The 17,119-nt window shown below is 35.8% G+C and overlaps 1 protein-coding gene across 14 annotated transcripts in view; it reads right to left on the bottom strand.

Moving 5' to 3' along the window:
* LOC117336858 (zinc finger protein 37-like) overlaps window positions 1–17,119 on the bottom strand; it is a 117,428-nt gene that overhangs the window by 27,029 nt on the left and 73,280 nt on the right. The window contains exon 5 of one of the 14 annotated variants that reach the window (XM_033897564.1): window positions 1,993–2,540. The exons of 10 other annotated variants lie outside the window; for them this stretch is intronic. In XM_033897564.1, the coding sequence (XP_033753455.1) occupies window positions 2,002–2,540 (539 nt within the window). In that variant the 3' untranslated portion in view covers window positions 1,993–2,001. Of the gene's footprint in view, window positions 1–1,992; window positions 2,541–10,308; window positions 10,987–13,478; window positions 16,959–17,119 lie in introns of those variants that run through there. 3 more of the 14 variants (XM_033897556.1, XM_033897583.1, XM_033897588.1) reach the window with 3 other exon arrangements.

The raw sequence follows: 17,119 nt of genomic DNA, 5'->3' as shown, positions 1-17,119 counted from the left end.
TTGTACAGGTGTATGATGTGTACCTGTATATTGTACAGGTGTATGATGTGTACCTGTATATTGTACAGGTGTATGATGTGTACCTGTATATTGTACAACTTAATGATGTGTACCTGTATATTGTACAGGTGTATGATGTGTACCTGTATATTGTACAGGTGTATGGTGTGTACCTGTATATTGTACAGGTGTATGATGTGTACCTGTATATTGTATAGGTGTATGGTGTGTACCTGTATATTGTATAGGTGTATGATGTGTACCTGTATATTGTACAGGTGTATGATGTGTACCTGTATATTGTACAGGTGTATGATGTGTACCTGTATATTGTACAGGTGTATGATGTGTACCTGTATATTGTACAGGTGTATGATTTGTACCTGTATGGGGTACAGGTGTATGATTTGTACCTGTATGGGGTACAGGTGTATGATGTGTACTTGTATGGGGTACAGGTAAATGATGTGTACCTGTATATTGTACAGATGTATGATGTGTACCTGTATGGGGTACAGGTGTATGATTTGTACCTGTATGGGGTACAGGTAAATGATGTGTACCTGTGTGTTATGTAAGGGTATGCAGAATAAGAAACAAGTTCATATTACAATGAAATTTTATGTAACAATCTTCAAGTTTCGATAAAGTGTAATAGGTGATATACTAACCCCCACAGTAAAACAACATTACATATCAGGTGTCAAGTCACTGTAAACATATCACATGGCAGTACACTTGACAGAGGTTTTACCATCGTGTTTGTATTTCTGATACTAGGCAAATTAAAAACCAGAACAATTATCCCATTGTCCGCATCCTAAAACTATACACAAAATAACCTTCCAGTATGCCTACAGAAGATGTTAAGGTGTTCCGGAAATATACAAGTTTCTGTCTTATATGACAGGGTGTAGCCCATAATACTGTGTAGAACATTTCAACACAAACATATTGTCTGGCCTGATACAGCTATTACATACCAGTCTTCCTATCAGAGATCGTCTGGTACTGAAGTAAAAAAATTACACTTCGATGGAAATTCCTGAATGGTTTCTGAGCCTGACGAAAAGTATAACAACAGAAAAATCAGCGTTGATCCTAAACATTCTGTGTACGAGGTCAGGACATCTCACAACTATCTAGTCAAAGATACTTCTGTTTTTCTGGCAACTCGATATTTGGCATAAAATGAGGTCATAATGAAAATGGTTTCATATCAATTGTCTTTCTGAAGCAGGTGATTTCGTTGACATGAAGAATTTGGAATTAACTTGAGCTCTCATCCTGAGGATAACTAATATTCCTAAACAACCAATCAGAGCTCTCATCCTGAGGATAACTAATACCTCTCAACAACCAATCAGAGCTCTCATTCTGAGGATAACTAATATTTCTAAACAGCCAATCAGAACTCTCAATAACCAATCACAGCTCTCATCCTGAAGATAACTAATACCTCTAAACAGCCAATCAGAGCTTATTGTGGATAAACATGGTACCATGGAAATGGACGGTTGTATGTCGAGTGTAGTTTTATAAACCGTCCCCAATTAGGGTTACATGTTTGAAGGGAAAAGATTTCATGTACAAATTGGTTTTGATGAATCAGTCCTCAATTTCAGAAACCATAGCAACAATCTCAATCTCTGGGGAAAATGAGATACTTGAGTACATAGCATATTAAACATGCATACCAGACTTTGCTGAAACAGACCCTGTTTTGAAGTTTTGATTTTCTATTGCAAATATATCAAAGCCAGGTGAGTCAAGCTTTGAACAATTTATGGACAGATATATAATACTTTGACTCTGGTCGGACATCAGAGCTAGATGAGTCAAGCGTTGAACAATTTATGGACAGATATATAATACTTTGACTCTGGTCGGACATCAGAGCTAGATGAGTCAAGCGTTGAACAATCTATGGACAGATATATAATACTTTGACCCTGGTCAGACACTAAACACATGTAACATAGAATCACCTACCATGTGACCTCACTGGATGTTGTCGTTAGGGTTGTATGAGGCACCCATTGAGGGGAGGCAACTTGTCTGAATGTGAGTTTTTAATCCATGTTTGTGCTTGTAGGCTTTGCCACAATGGGGGCAGATAAATGGACGTTGATGGGAATGACTTCGCATGTGTACCACTAGACGATTCCTCAAGGCAAAAGATTTCCCGCACACTTCACACACCGGGCATTCTAACGAGGTCACATGGTACACCTTTTGGTGATCCTTGATGCCTGCGTCCGACTTGAAACCCTTACCACACTGGAAACAGAAGTGTGTAAATTCATGGCCATGATGTTGGATCAGATGGTCCTTCAGATTTTGTGGTGTAGGAAACGAAAGATTTTCACAAATACGGCAAACAATAATGGGCTTTTGGTGAATGGTCTGGTGTCGGATCAGGTCTTCTGGAGTCTTACAGATCTTCTGGCATTGAGAACAGGGGTACCTCTTCACAGTCCTTACAGGTCCAAGCTCTATCCCCAGGGTGTGGTCGTCCTCTCCCCCCGGGCTCATCTCACCTAGACGGGAGATAAAACAGATGCCAGTAAGGGAAATAATCAGAAACAGGGGAGATAATCAGTAACAAGGGAGACAATCAGTTACAAGGGAGACAATCAGTAACAAGGGAGATAATCAGTAACAAGGGAGACAATCAGTAACAAGGGAGACAATCAGTAACAAGGAGACAATCAGTATTAACAGGGTACCATCAAAGCTGTACAGCAATATGAAAGTTTGACACAACATAATTACAATGTGTAAAATATTTCCCATCACCAATCAATGATATAAAACACAACAGAAGTTCATCTCCCCAACACAAATAAAGATGCTGAAAGCAGAGTGATTGTTTTGTGTTCCCGAGTTATCCAGAGGATTCCCTTATGTGCTGTAGCTACTCTACAGTACTGACAAATCATACCAACTACTGCTTACTTGTAGTAGGTACTGAATGTCCTCCTGCCAGAGAGCTCCCTAACTGTGATTATTCTTGATTTACTGTGGCATACATACCTAATGTTACACTCGTACGTGGCTTTGTCATATAGAAGTTACTTAACAAGTTCAATAATTTTATATATCACGAGCCTTTAGGAGAGTAGCACATAAAGTTACTGAACCAGATCAATAATGACCAAGAGTGTAAGTTTCTGTTTATCACATCATTGGTATTTAAAAATAAATATGAAAAAATTTCACAGAATAAGTATTGTGGTTGGAACTACATTTTGTTCGTGTTGTTGTTATGACGGTTGCTAAGACCATGCTAAGACCATGCAAAGAACTGTCTCACACTTTCCCACGTAAACGGCTCACCCGTTGTTCTTCTTCCGACGATACTCCCAGGTAAAAACACGAAAGAAAGCTCTTTTTTATCATTGGGGGCTTTAACAGATAAAATAGAAAATAAATATAAGGAATGATCTTTTTTTTTTTTTTTCAAAATAAATGTAATTCCTGAAACAAGTGAAAACTGTTATATTAATTTCTGTGTAAGAGGGATGAATTTCGACAAGTATAGTATGTTTTTTCTCTACGATCATGTAATGTCATATGATTCCGGAGTACAGTCTCTTTAAAGGGATTAACAGAATATTACTGTAGTGATCTATTTTGAAGGGATGTTTTAGGAGGATGGAATACTCATATGTAATACAGTCTCTTTATAGGCAGTGTTAACAAGGGGTCTCTATTGAAATGACATACCCTACTATAAGTGGTCTCCTGATATATGTAGGTTGTCACATCATATTTATTGATAACTGTAGGTTGTCACATTATATTTATTGATAACTGTAGGTTGTCACATCATATTTCCTGATAACTGTAGGTTGTCACATTATATTTCCTGGTAACCGTAGGTTGTCACATTATATTTCCTGATAACTGTAGGTTGTCACATCATATTCATTGATAACTGTAGATTGTCACATCATATTTATTGATAACTAGGTTGTCACATTATATTTACTGATAACTGTAGGTTGTCACATTATATTTATTGATAACTGTAGGTTGTCACATTGTATTTATTGATAATTGTAGGTTGTCACATCATATTTATTGATAACTGTAGGTTGTCACATTATATTTATTGATAACTGTATGTTGTCACATTGTATTTATTGATAATTGTAGGTTGTCACATCATGTTGTCACATTATATTTATTGATAACTGTAGGTTGTCACATCATATTTATTGATAACTAGGTTGTCACATTATATTTACTGATAACTGTAGGTTGTCACATCATATTTATTGATAAATGTAGGTTGTCACATTATATTTACTGATAACTGTAGGTTGTCACATTATATTTATTGATAAATGTAGGTTGTCACATCATATTTACTGATAACTAGGTTGTCACATTATATTTACTGATAACTGTATGTTGTCACATTATATTTACTGATAACTGTATGTTGTCACATTATATTTATTGATAACTGTAGGTTGTCACATCATATTTATTGATAACTAGGTTGTCACATCATATTTATTGATAACTGTAGGTTGTCACATCATATTTATTGATAACTGTAGGTTGTCATATCATATTTATTGATAAATGTAGGTTGTCACATCATCTTTATTGATAACTGTAGGTTGTCACATCATATTTATTGATAACTGCAGGTTGTCACATCATATTCATTGATAACTAGGTTGTCACATCATATTTCCTTGTAACTGTAGATTGTCACATCATATTTCCTGGTAACTGTAGGTTGTCACATTATATTTCCTGGTAACTGTAGGTTGTCACATCATATTTATTGATAACTGTAGATTTGTCACATCATATTTCCTGATAACTGTAGGTTGTCACATCATATTTATTGATAACTGTAGATTGTCACATCATATTTCCTGGTAACTGTAGGTTGTCACATCATATTTATTGATAACTGTAGGTTGTCACATTATATTTATTGATAACTGTATGTTGTCACATCATATTTATTGATAACTGTAGGTTGTCACATTATATTTATTGATAACTGTAGGTTGTCACATCATATTTATTGATAACTGTAGGTTGTCACATCATATTTATTGATAACTGCAGGTTGTCACATCATATTCATTGATAACTAGGTTGTCACATCATATTTCCTTGTAACTGTAGATTGTCACATCATATTTATTGATAACTGTAGGTTGTCACATTATATTTCCTGGTAACTGTAGGTTGTCACATCATATTTATTGATAACTGTAGGTTGTCACATTATATTTCCTGGTAACTGTAGGTTGTCACATCATATTTATTGATAACTGTAGATTGTCACATCATATTTATTGATAACTGTAGGTTGTCACATCATATTTATTGATAACTGCAGGTTGTCACATCATATTTATTGATATATGTAGGTTGTCACATTATATTTATTGATAACTGTAGGTTGTCACATCATATTTATTGATAACTGTAGGTTGTCACATCATATTTATTGATAACTGTAGGTTGTCACATTATATTTCCTGATAACTGTAGATTGTCACATTATATTTATTGATAACTGTAGATTGTCACATCATATTTCCTGGTAACTGTAGGTTGTCACATTATATTTCCTGGTAACTGTAGGTTGTCACATCATATTTATTGATAACTAGGTTGTCACATCATATTTATTGATAACTGCAGGTTGTCACATCATATTTATTGATAACTGCAGGTTGTCACATTATATTTCCTGATAACTGTAGATTGTCACATTATATTTCCTGATAACTGTAGATTGTCACATTATATTTCCTGGTAACTGTAGATTGTCACATTATATTTCCTGGTAACTGTAGGTTGTCACATTATATTTCCTGGTAACTGTAGGTTGTCACATCATATTTATTGATAACTGTAGGTTGTCACATCATATTTATTGATAACTGCAGGTTGTCACATTATATTTCCTGATAACTGTAGGTTGTCACATCATATTTATTTATAACTTTAAGTTGTCACATCATATTTATTGATAACTGTAGGTTGTCACATTATATTTATTGATAACTGTAGGTTGTCACATCATATTTATTGATAACTGTAGGTTGTCACATTATATTTATTGATAACTGTAGGTTGTCACATTATATTTCCTGATAACTGTAGGTTGTCACATCATATTTATTGATAACTAGGTTGTCACATTATATTTATTGATAACTGTATGTTGTCACATTGTATTTATTGATAATTGTAGGTTGTCACATCATGTTGTCACATTATATTTATTGATAACTGTAGGTTGTCACATCATATTTATTGATAACTGCAGGTTGTCACATCATATTTATTGAGAACTGTAGGTTGTCACATTATATTTATTGATAACTGTAGGTTGTCACATTATATTTATTGATAATTGTAGGTTGTCACATCATATTTATTGATAACTGTAGGTTGTCACATTATATTTATTGATAACTGTAGGTTGTCACATTATATTTATTGATAATTGTAGGTTGTCACATCATATTTATTGATAACTGTAGGTTGTCACATTATATTTATTGATAACTGTAGGTTGTCACATCATATTTATTGAGAACTGTAGATTGTCACATCATATTTCCAGATAACTGTAGGTTGTGACATCGTGTTTATTGATAACTGTAGGTTGTCACATATTTATTGATAACTGTAGGTTGTCACATTATATTAATTGATAACTGTAGGTTGTCACATCATATTTATTGATAACTGTAGGTTGTCACATTATATTTATTGATAACTGTAGGTTGTCACGTGATATTTCGTGTTAACTGTAGGTTGTCACATGATATTTCCTGTTAACTGTAGGTTGTCACATCATATTTATTGATAAATGTAGGTTGTCACATCATATTTATTTTAACTGTAGGCTGTCACATCATATTTATTGATAACTGTAGGTTGTCACATTATATTTATTGATAACTGTAGGTTGTCACTTTATATTCATTGATAACTGTAGGTTGTCACTTCATATTTCCGGATATGTGGTCTATGTTTCTACCATGATTTCTATATTAAACGATATGTCCATCCATGTGACTATGTACCGTTAACAGAGCGTCATTTTAAATACTCTGTAGTACTGACCGCTGAAACACAAATTACATGTATTCACCTGATAACACGCGAGAGTGTGACCTACTGCCTGGTATGTTTAATACCTACATAATAATGTACATTATTGTATGTACAAGACCTCTTTAATCTACATTGGTAAATCCACATATCATCATTTATGTATCAATGAAATTATAAATGTATATATTTTGAAATTTGTGGATGATATATGACGGACTCCAGTCTTAGTCGGTAAGCTTGGGATCGCTCAAGCTCGGGGATCACTCCACGACTTTGACCTCTGTAAAATTTCTTATATTATCAGGTTATTATGTTCCATTTATCCTTTACTATCATTTAACAAGTATTTGTTGTAAATAATGATGTTGTTTTATTTGTGTTTTAAATTGTATTGTAGTAGTAACAAAGCAGCCCCTGAGAATGCCAAAAATTTATTATTGTTTAAGCTTGAACAAGTTGCAAGGTTTAGAACAATAAATTCTTTGTACCTTCTATCAATTGTTGTGTTGTGTATAAACTGTCTATAGCCAATCATCAATATTAATGCTGGTGTGTTAAATACATGATACATTCATCATCAGCTACAGCTTTTATTAATCCTATCTGTTGACCAGCCTTCACTGAGGTTTGATAATGTACAGCATTACACAATCTGAATGGAGTATATTAAATACAGAATTGTAGGATTTCATGTCAACGCTCGTTATTTCTTACAAGTATGTCCAAGTCACGATGAAATTAGCATATTTAATGAAGTTTTCATTTCACAAGAGGATAAGAAGGTCCTACCACAAGATGACCGATATGTAGGTGAGAACAACAATGGCAGAGACAGTGATGTAACCCAGGACCTCTCAACTGTAGACAAACACTCTAACAATTTGAGTTACCTAGCGCACCTCATTCAGCCTAGTCCGGCCTTACATATATATGGTCATTATGGTGTATGGTAAGTGTAATCCATCTACATATATGGTGTATGGTAAGTGTAATCCCTCTACATATATGGTGTATGGTAAGTGTAATCCCTCTACATATATGGTGTATGGTAAGTGTAATCTCTACATATATGGTGTATGGTAAGTGTAATCCCTCTACATATATGGTGTATGGTAAGTGTAATCCCTCTACATATATGGTGTATGGTAAGTGTAATCTCTACATATATGGTGTATGGTAAGTGTAATCTCTACATATATGGTGTATGGTAAGTGTAATCCCTCTACATATATGGTGTATGGTAAGTGTAATCCCTCTACATATATGGTGTATGGTAAGTGTAATCTCTACATATATGGTGTATGGTAAGTGTAATCCCTCTACATATATGGTGTATGGTAAGTGTAATCCCTCTACATATATGGTGTATGGTAAGTGTAATCCCTCTACATATATGGTGTATGGTAAGTGTAATCCCTCTACATATATGGTGTATGGTAAGTGTAATCCCTCTACATATATGGTGTATGGTAAGTGTAGTCCCTCTACATATATGGTGTATGGTAAGTGTAATCCCTCTACATATATGGTGTATGGTAAGTGTAATCTCTACATATATGGTGTATGGTAAGTGTATCCTCTACCATATATGGTGTATGGTAAGTGTAATCTCTACATATATGGTGTATGGTAAGTGTAATCCTCTACATATATGGTGTATGGTAAGTGTAATCTCTACATATATGGTGTATGGTAAGTGTAATCCCTCTACATATATGGTGTATGGTAAGTGTAATCCCTCTACATATATGGTGTATGGTAAGTGTAATCTCTACATATATGGTGTATGGTAAGTGTAATCCCTCTACATATATGGTGTATGGTAAGTGTAATCTCTACATATATGGTGTATGGTAAGTGTAATCTCTACATATATGGTGTATGGTAAGTGTAATATCTACATATATGGTGTATGGTAAGTGTAATCCCTCTACATATATGGTGTATGGTAAGTGTAATCCCCTCTACATATATGGTGTATGGTAAGTGTAATCTCTACATATATGGTGTATGGTAAGTGTAATCTCTACATATATGGTGTATGGTAAGTGTAATCCCTCTACATATATGGTGTATGGTAAGTGTAATCCCTCTACATATATGGTGTATGGTAAGTCCAGTCTGGCTACATATTTGGTAATTTTATACATAACTATGACACTTTAAATACAGATATGATTTTATTAGTGAAAACAAGTGTAGTTCAAAGATTATAACTAAAACGGTGACGTGTAAACAGAAGGGAGGGCGACTACATGATTCATGTTCCAGTTGACCAAAACCAGGAGGGGATCCTTCTGATCCCTAAAACTACTAAGGGTATATATGTATAGTTGTCTGGTAGGAATCAGAAATAAACAGTGCAGCTCCCTAACTCCGTCTCAACTTGTGAGGTGTTGGTCTTTATGACCAGTTTATAATACAATGTGTACAGAAAGGAAATTACAAATAAACATAAATATCCAAATTATTAAACATTTGTTAAAAACAATTGCCCATACTCATCTACAAAACTTCTCAACTACAAAGCTTCATATACAAAAATATAAACAAACATACATTTTTATCTACAGAACGTCCAACTGTTACACACAATGTATGATTCTAATCTACAAAACTTAAAGCAACTCATTCAAATTATCAATATATTTTTGTTCAGCAAAGATTTTATATATAAATTCAGTTAAATGATATTTTAGTAATTTTAGTGAAAGCTAAATCATAATGGCTGTCATTGCTAGATATAAAAACACTGATTTACCACTAGGATGAGATATTACGGTACTGATCAATCGGTCTATTCGTACATATACAAATCAATCTATGAAAATGTGGAAGACAAAATGAAAACAAACATAATTTCGAACTCCAAGGTTTCATAAAACAAGATACTGTGGTGTATGCTAAACTTCGGTACAGTGCCATTAATATTGTTTAATTGAACAGTCAGAGATGTGGTGTAATATGTAACACTTTTGTACTGTGCCATTAATATTGTTTAATTGAACAGTCAGAGATGTGGTGTAATATGCAAAACTTTTGTACAGTGCCATTAATATTGTTTAATTGAACAGTCAGAGATGTGGTGTAATATGCAAAACTTTTGTACAGTGCCATTAATATTGTTTGATTGAACAGTCAGAGATCTTGGTTAAGTATTGCTAATCAATTTTTTTTTCCGATACTCGTTCTGTTAGGATGTTCAGTATGGCGAGAGAAAACAAGATGGTGACACAGAAGCTTTTGGTTAAGTGTTGCTATCAGACCTTCTTTTCGATACTATTCCTGTTTGGTTGCCACAGATTTTAATATGGCGAGAGAGATCCTGGGCAAAACGGAAGCTTTTACCACACATGGTACAAAGCTCGGGCTTGACAGAGTAATGCGAGCTCACGTGGCCCTTGTAGTGACTCAGATGCATGAACTTCTTATCACAGATTTCACATTGGTAGTTGTATCGATGCTCATGCACGCTCTGCTTGTGCATCCGCAGGCCAGTGTTACTAGTGTACTTTCTACCACAGAGGTCACACACCAGATGACCTTGACCTGTGTGTTTGAAGCGTACATGTTTATCGAGTTGAGACTTGTTTGTATAAGACTTCGGACATCTGGAACATTTGAACGTTTGCACAGAATGGCTCTGTCTGTGCCTAATCATTACATACATTTTACTTGTCACGAAATCACACTCAGGACATTTCATGTCTGGGCCACAAGGGGTCAAGGTCATCATGGTTTCTGGACTGGAAATGGTGGTCATATATGATATCGGTGTCTCAGAGCCCGAAGTCTCCTCTGACCATTGTGTCTGTAAATAATTGGATGGAACTTCAAAGGAACCCATTTCAGATGTTTCTAATTTCACTTTGGGATCTGAAAAATAAATAAAAGTTTGAGGATATTATCAATATTGAATTCCTTTTGATACATTCAGGAAGTGTGTAACTAAAACCAACCCATACTTGTTTCCCTTAAACCAACCTGGACATACTGTAAATGGTCACCAGAAAATCTCACTAATGTTACACACGTTCTCATTACATTGAGGAATATTTGGGATGATCCCTCATGTTCTGTGCCACTTTTTATTTGGTTGTTTGATCCAGATTCATATTCCTTCAGTCAAATAACGAGAAATGCTTGTGTGACATCCACAAAACTTTTAAACCTCTGTAGTCCTTAAACATTACATCACTGGAGTCCTTGACCTTTAAACCTCTGTAGTCCTTGACCTTTAAACCTCTGTAGTCCTTGGCCTTTAAACCTCTGTATTACTTCACCTTTAAACCTCTGTAGTCCTTGACAGTTTAACCCCAGTAGATCTTAATATTTTAACTCCTATAGCCCTAAACCTTTAAACCTCTGTAGTCCTTGACCTTTAAACCTCTGGAGTCCTTGACCTTTAAACCTCTGTAGTCCTTGACAGTTTAACCCCTGTAGATCTTAATACTTTAACCCCTATAGCCCTAAACCTTTAAACCTCTGCAGTCATTAACTTTTAAATATTTGTTGTTGTTAAAATTTAAACCTCTATAGACATAAAGTTTGACCTTTAACTATTTTTAAATCTTAAAACCTTTATCCTGTATGAAAACAAGAACTAAGTCTATGTATTAAGTACATCTGAAGATGTTATCGTCACTCTAAACCTCCCTCAACAGACATCAGATTCAGATGTTTTATAAATAGAAAACAGCCTATGTGGATTGTGTGACAGCTATGTAATTCATAATCCCCAAGTATCGTGATCCCCTTTCATGAGCAGGGGATAACACTGTATAGAAATAATCTGACATGGTGTAGTGTTTGTAGAACTGAATGAACAGGCTTAACATTTAAAAGCAGCAATGCCATTCTGTGTGACAATATGGTTGCCACTCTGTTGTGACAATGTGGTGCCACCCGCTGTGACAATGTGGTGCCACCCGCTGTGACAGTGTGGTGACACCTGCTCTGACAATGTGGTGCCACCTGTTGTAACAATTTGGCACCATTCTGGTGTGACAATGTAATGCCATACTGTAACAATGTGGCACCACACTGTTGTGTGTGACAATGTGGTGCCAAACTGTTTTAACAATATTATGTGACAATGTGATGCCACACTGACATGATGAGGTGCCACACTGTTGTGTAAATGTGATGCCACACTGTGGTGTAAATGTGATGCCACATTGTTGTGACCATGTGATGCCACATTGTTGTGACCATGTAATGCCACCTGACATGATGAGGTGCCACATTGTTGTCAATGTGATGCCACACTGTTGTGACAATGTGATGCCACACTGACATGACGAGGTGCCACATTGTTGTCAATGTGATGCCACACTGTTGTGACAATGTGATGCCACACTGACATGACGAGGTGCCACTGTTGTGTCAATGTGATGCCACATTGTTGTAATCATGGGATGCCACATTGTTGTGACCATGTGATGCCACACTGACATGATGAGGTGCCACATTGTTGTCAATGTGATGCCACACTGTTGTAACAATGTGGTGCCACATAGTTGTGATCATGTGATGCCATACTGATGACAATGTGATGCCACTCTATTGTGGAAATGTGATGCCATAATGTTTTAATAAGAAGCAATACATAACACAGTTTGTAGCTATTTTGCTTGTCACATGGATCATGTTCAGTGTACCCAACATGTTCTGTGGATGAAGTTCAGTGTACCCAACATGTTCTGTGGATGTTCAGTGTACCCAACATGTTCTGTGGATGTTCAGTGTACCAAACATGTTCTGTGGATGTTCAGTGTACCCAACATAATCTGTGGATGATGTTCAGTGTACCCAACATGTTCTGTGGATGATGTTAATGTACCAAACATGTTCTGTGGATGATGTTCAGTGTACCCAACATGTTCTGTGGATGTTCAGTGTACCCAGCATGTTATGTCAATGTTCAGTGTACCAAACATGTTCTGTGGATGATGTTAATGTACCAAACATGTTCTGTGGATGATGTTCAGTGTACCCAACATGTTATGTGGATGTTCAGTGTACCCAACATGTTCTGTGGATGACATTCAGTGTACCCAACATGTTCTGTGGATGATGTTCAGTGTACCCAACATGTTCTGTGGATGATGTTCAGTGTACCCAACATGTTCTGTGGATGATGTTCAGTGTACCCAACATGTTCTGTGGATGAAGTCAGTGTACCCAACATGTTCTGTGAATGATGTTCAGTGTACCCAACATGTTCTGTGGATGATGTTTAGTTTACCCAACATGTTCTGTGGATGATGTTCAGTGTACCCAACATGTTCTGTGGATGTATGTGGAACAGCATTAGCTCATTTACTTCTAATTGATGATCTAATAAAGTATGACAAAACAAAATGTTAATTTTAATCATTTAATATAGAACACTAAAAGCCGATGAGTACATCACCAATGATAGCAAATTACAAACACTCAAAACAACACTGCCATGTGTAAACTTGTAACCAGGAGAAACTTGTAACCAGGAGACATATATCTACTATACAAAATGAGAGACAAATGTCAGAGGTCAATGAGCAATAAACAGCGAGACAAACATCATGGGTCAATGAGCAATAAACAGTGAGAGACAAATATAGGATCCACATTAATGGGAGACAAATATCAGGAAATATTGCTCTCCCACACGACATAGATATAGTCTGTTTATGGGGAAAAGATCTGTCTTCCCTATAGCTAATCAAAACACCTGATATTGTAACTCAAAATAAAATGGTTTCATTGATTCATCAATTGTATCAGACGTACATGTGTAGTGTAAATGTAAACATGTTAAGTGTAGTTATATCATCAATTTAGTTGTAAGAGAAATGTAATCAATCACCCAGGTGAGATGTAGTAGAGACATCCCAACCTTCAGGATCAGATTTTTAAAAAGTTTGCACTTGGCAAAGCCTTGTATTAAACTGTTAAACTCTTGAGTTGAGGTATATCTATCTCAATCTCCAGGGAAAGATTCCTTAGTTATCAAACACTCAGCACACCTCAAGTGTATCAGCTTCAGTATCTGCCCGAGATCGCCCATACCACCCACGAGGTGGTTACCCCGTCTTGCCCCCGAAGGGGTTAACACAAGGGAGTTAAAGGTTTTAGCAATGCAGTAGACACACCGAGACATAAACATCAGAATTAGGCTACAAGAATATCCAACTGCTTATTCATATGGGAAAGAAATATAATCTCCTATAATTCATACATATTAGGGAAACTATTTACAAAAGTGGTCAGGAACAATTGTCCAAAAAGATCTGTTCAGACTGGATAAACAAGTACAAAGCCTACAGACCTTACCTGTATCAGTACAGGTACACAGTCACATTATTATCTAAACATATATCATAACTGTTAGTAGGTCAAGGTCACATAATCTTATTGGTCAATTAGTAAGTCAAGGTCACATAATCTAATGTCTATTAGTAGGTCAAGGTCACATAATCTAACATGTCTGTCAATAGCTCAAGGTCACATAATCTAATATGTCTATTAGTAGGTCAAGGTCACATAATCTAATGTCTGTCAATAGCTCAAGGTCACATAATCTAACATGTCTGTCAATAGGTCATAATCTAATCTGTCTATGAATAGGTCAAAGGTCACATAATCAAATATGTCTATTAAAAGGTTCAGGTCATATAATCTTATTCTGTTAGTAAGTCAGGATAAGATAAGATAACCTAATATATCTACGAGTAGGTCAAGGTCACTATCTATCAATGAGTGGGTCAAGGTCATATGATGTTATCTGTCTGTTAGTAGGTCAAGGTCATATAAGCTAATCTGTCTTCGAGAAGGTCAAGGTCACTATTATCTAATTTGTCAATGAGTGGGTCAAGATCATATGATCTAATCTGTCTATTAGTATGTCAAGGTCATCTGATGTCAATGGTTAATACGATGCTAACAGCGAAAGTCATATGAAGATAGAGAGGTTCCATCTTACAATTTTAACAATGTTAACTTTCCACACACAGACCGATGTTCATGGCTGTTTGCTTGACTTTAAACACATTACTTATAATCTTCCTCAACTTTCCTCTATTACTTGCAGACTTCATTGATTGTACATAAATCTGTATCCGATAGTTGTGTATACATCTATGTTGATCAAGCATCTTCACACCAATGTTTTGACATCAGTGGATGCACAAACTGTGCAGTTGTAAATGTATCAAAACAATACAATGTAACTTATCTAAAGCCGAGTCACTGGGACAAAGATATCAGACTAGTTAATGATAAATTGATACATGTATACGGAAAAGTAAGTAACCTACCATTTTACACAGCTTTCTACTGTAAGTTTTGATAAATATAAAATTGTTAAACTGAAGCCAAGATACATCCTATCACTCAACAGACTTACTAAAACTTTTTTTTAGCAATCAAATTCAACTAAAATATGTTCATGATCTGAAAACTACATTCTCTTTTAAGTATGGTTAATCTCAGTCACAACTAATTCATTCCTTCATAATAAAATTCACAGATTCAGACTAGTGCCGGTCATTATACTGATGAGTCCATCATTCTCTTACCAAGGACAGCTGTATCAACACTTACTAGTGTGAGATTTTACTGTACGGGTGAGAAGTATCCACACTTACTAGTGTGAGATTTTACTGTACGGTTGAGAAGTATCCACACTTACTGGTGTGAGATTATACTGTACGGTTGAGAAGTATCCACATCTACCGGTGTGAGATTTTACTGTACGGTTGAGAAGTATCCACACTTACTGGTGTGAGATTTTACTGTACAGTTGAGAAGTATCCACACTTACAGGTGTGAGATTTTACTGTACGGTTGAGAAGTATCCACACTTACAGGTGTGAGATTTTACTGTACGGTTGAGAAGTATCCACACTTACTGGTGTGAGATTTTACTGTACGGTTGAGATGTATCCACACTTACTGGCATGAGATTTTACTGTACGGTTGAGAAGTATCAACACTTACTGGTGTGAGATTTTATTGTACGGTTGAGAAGTATCAACACTTACTGATGTGAGATTTTACTGTACGGTTGAGAAGTATCCACACTTACTGGTGTGAGATTTTACTGTACGGTTGAGATGTATCCACACTTACTGGTGTGAGATTTTACTGTACGGTTGAGAAGTATCCACACTTACTGGTGTGAGATTATACTGTACGGTTGAGAAGGAGCTGATCTTACCATGGACAACTGTATCCACACTTACTGGCGTGAGATTTTACTGTACGGTTGAGAAGGAGCTGATCTTACCATGGACAACTGTATCCACACTTACTGGTGTGAGATTTTACCCTACTTTCTACAGATTTTACCACAAAGCTCATGGCCTTTACACTTTTGTTTGTACATGTACAACTTTCCAAACACTAAAGTTCCTCAATCATTTGTACACAATTATGCAGATTTTACAAATTACACATATGTTCTTTATAGTTCTGTTTTCGTTTGTATGATTTTCCACAGACTTTACACAAGAAGGGACGGTGATCCGAGTGACTAACCATGTGTGAATTGAGGTTACTCTTATGCGGGAAAACTCTGCCACAAATATCACACTCATGTACATCTGCTCCATCAGAATGTGTGACCTTTCTGTGACCTTTTAATCCTCCAGCAGATTTAAAGCCTTTGCCACACTCGAAACAAAAGAGTGAGAACTCAGTGCCATGATTAACGAGCAAGTGCTCCTTGAGTAGGTCAATCTGGGAGTAGGAATGCAGACAGATGTTGCAGCTATATTTCCGCACCTTCTCTTCTTCTTCCCTGTCCTTCTCTTCTTCCAAATCCCAGTCCGGCCCCAACTTCTTCATCTCTCTGTCTGTCATCCCTATGGATATAAACAAAAGTGGTGTGACTATAGTAACAGAGAAACAACAGGACATCTATCAAGGTCATACAACTCTACAAACGATTCTACAAGATACACAACATTTCAAAACTAATTGAGCATTAGATACAGTACAGCCAAAATGACTTTAACTGCACCAC

This window comes from Pecten maximus, chromosome 10 (assembly GCF_902652985.1).
Source record: "Pecten maximus chromosome 10, xPecMax1.1, whole genome shotgun sequence".
In the NCBI taxonomy this organism is placed as follows: domain Eukaryota; kingdom Metazoa; phylum Mollusca; class Bivalvia; order Pectinida; family Pectinidae; genus Pecten; species Pecten maximus.
This window is presented reverse-complemented; position numbering and strand designations above follow the sequence as displayed.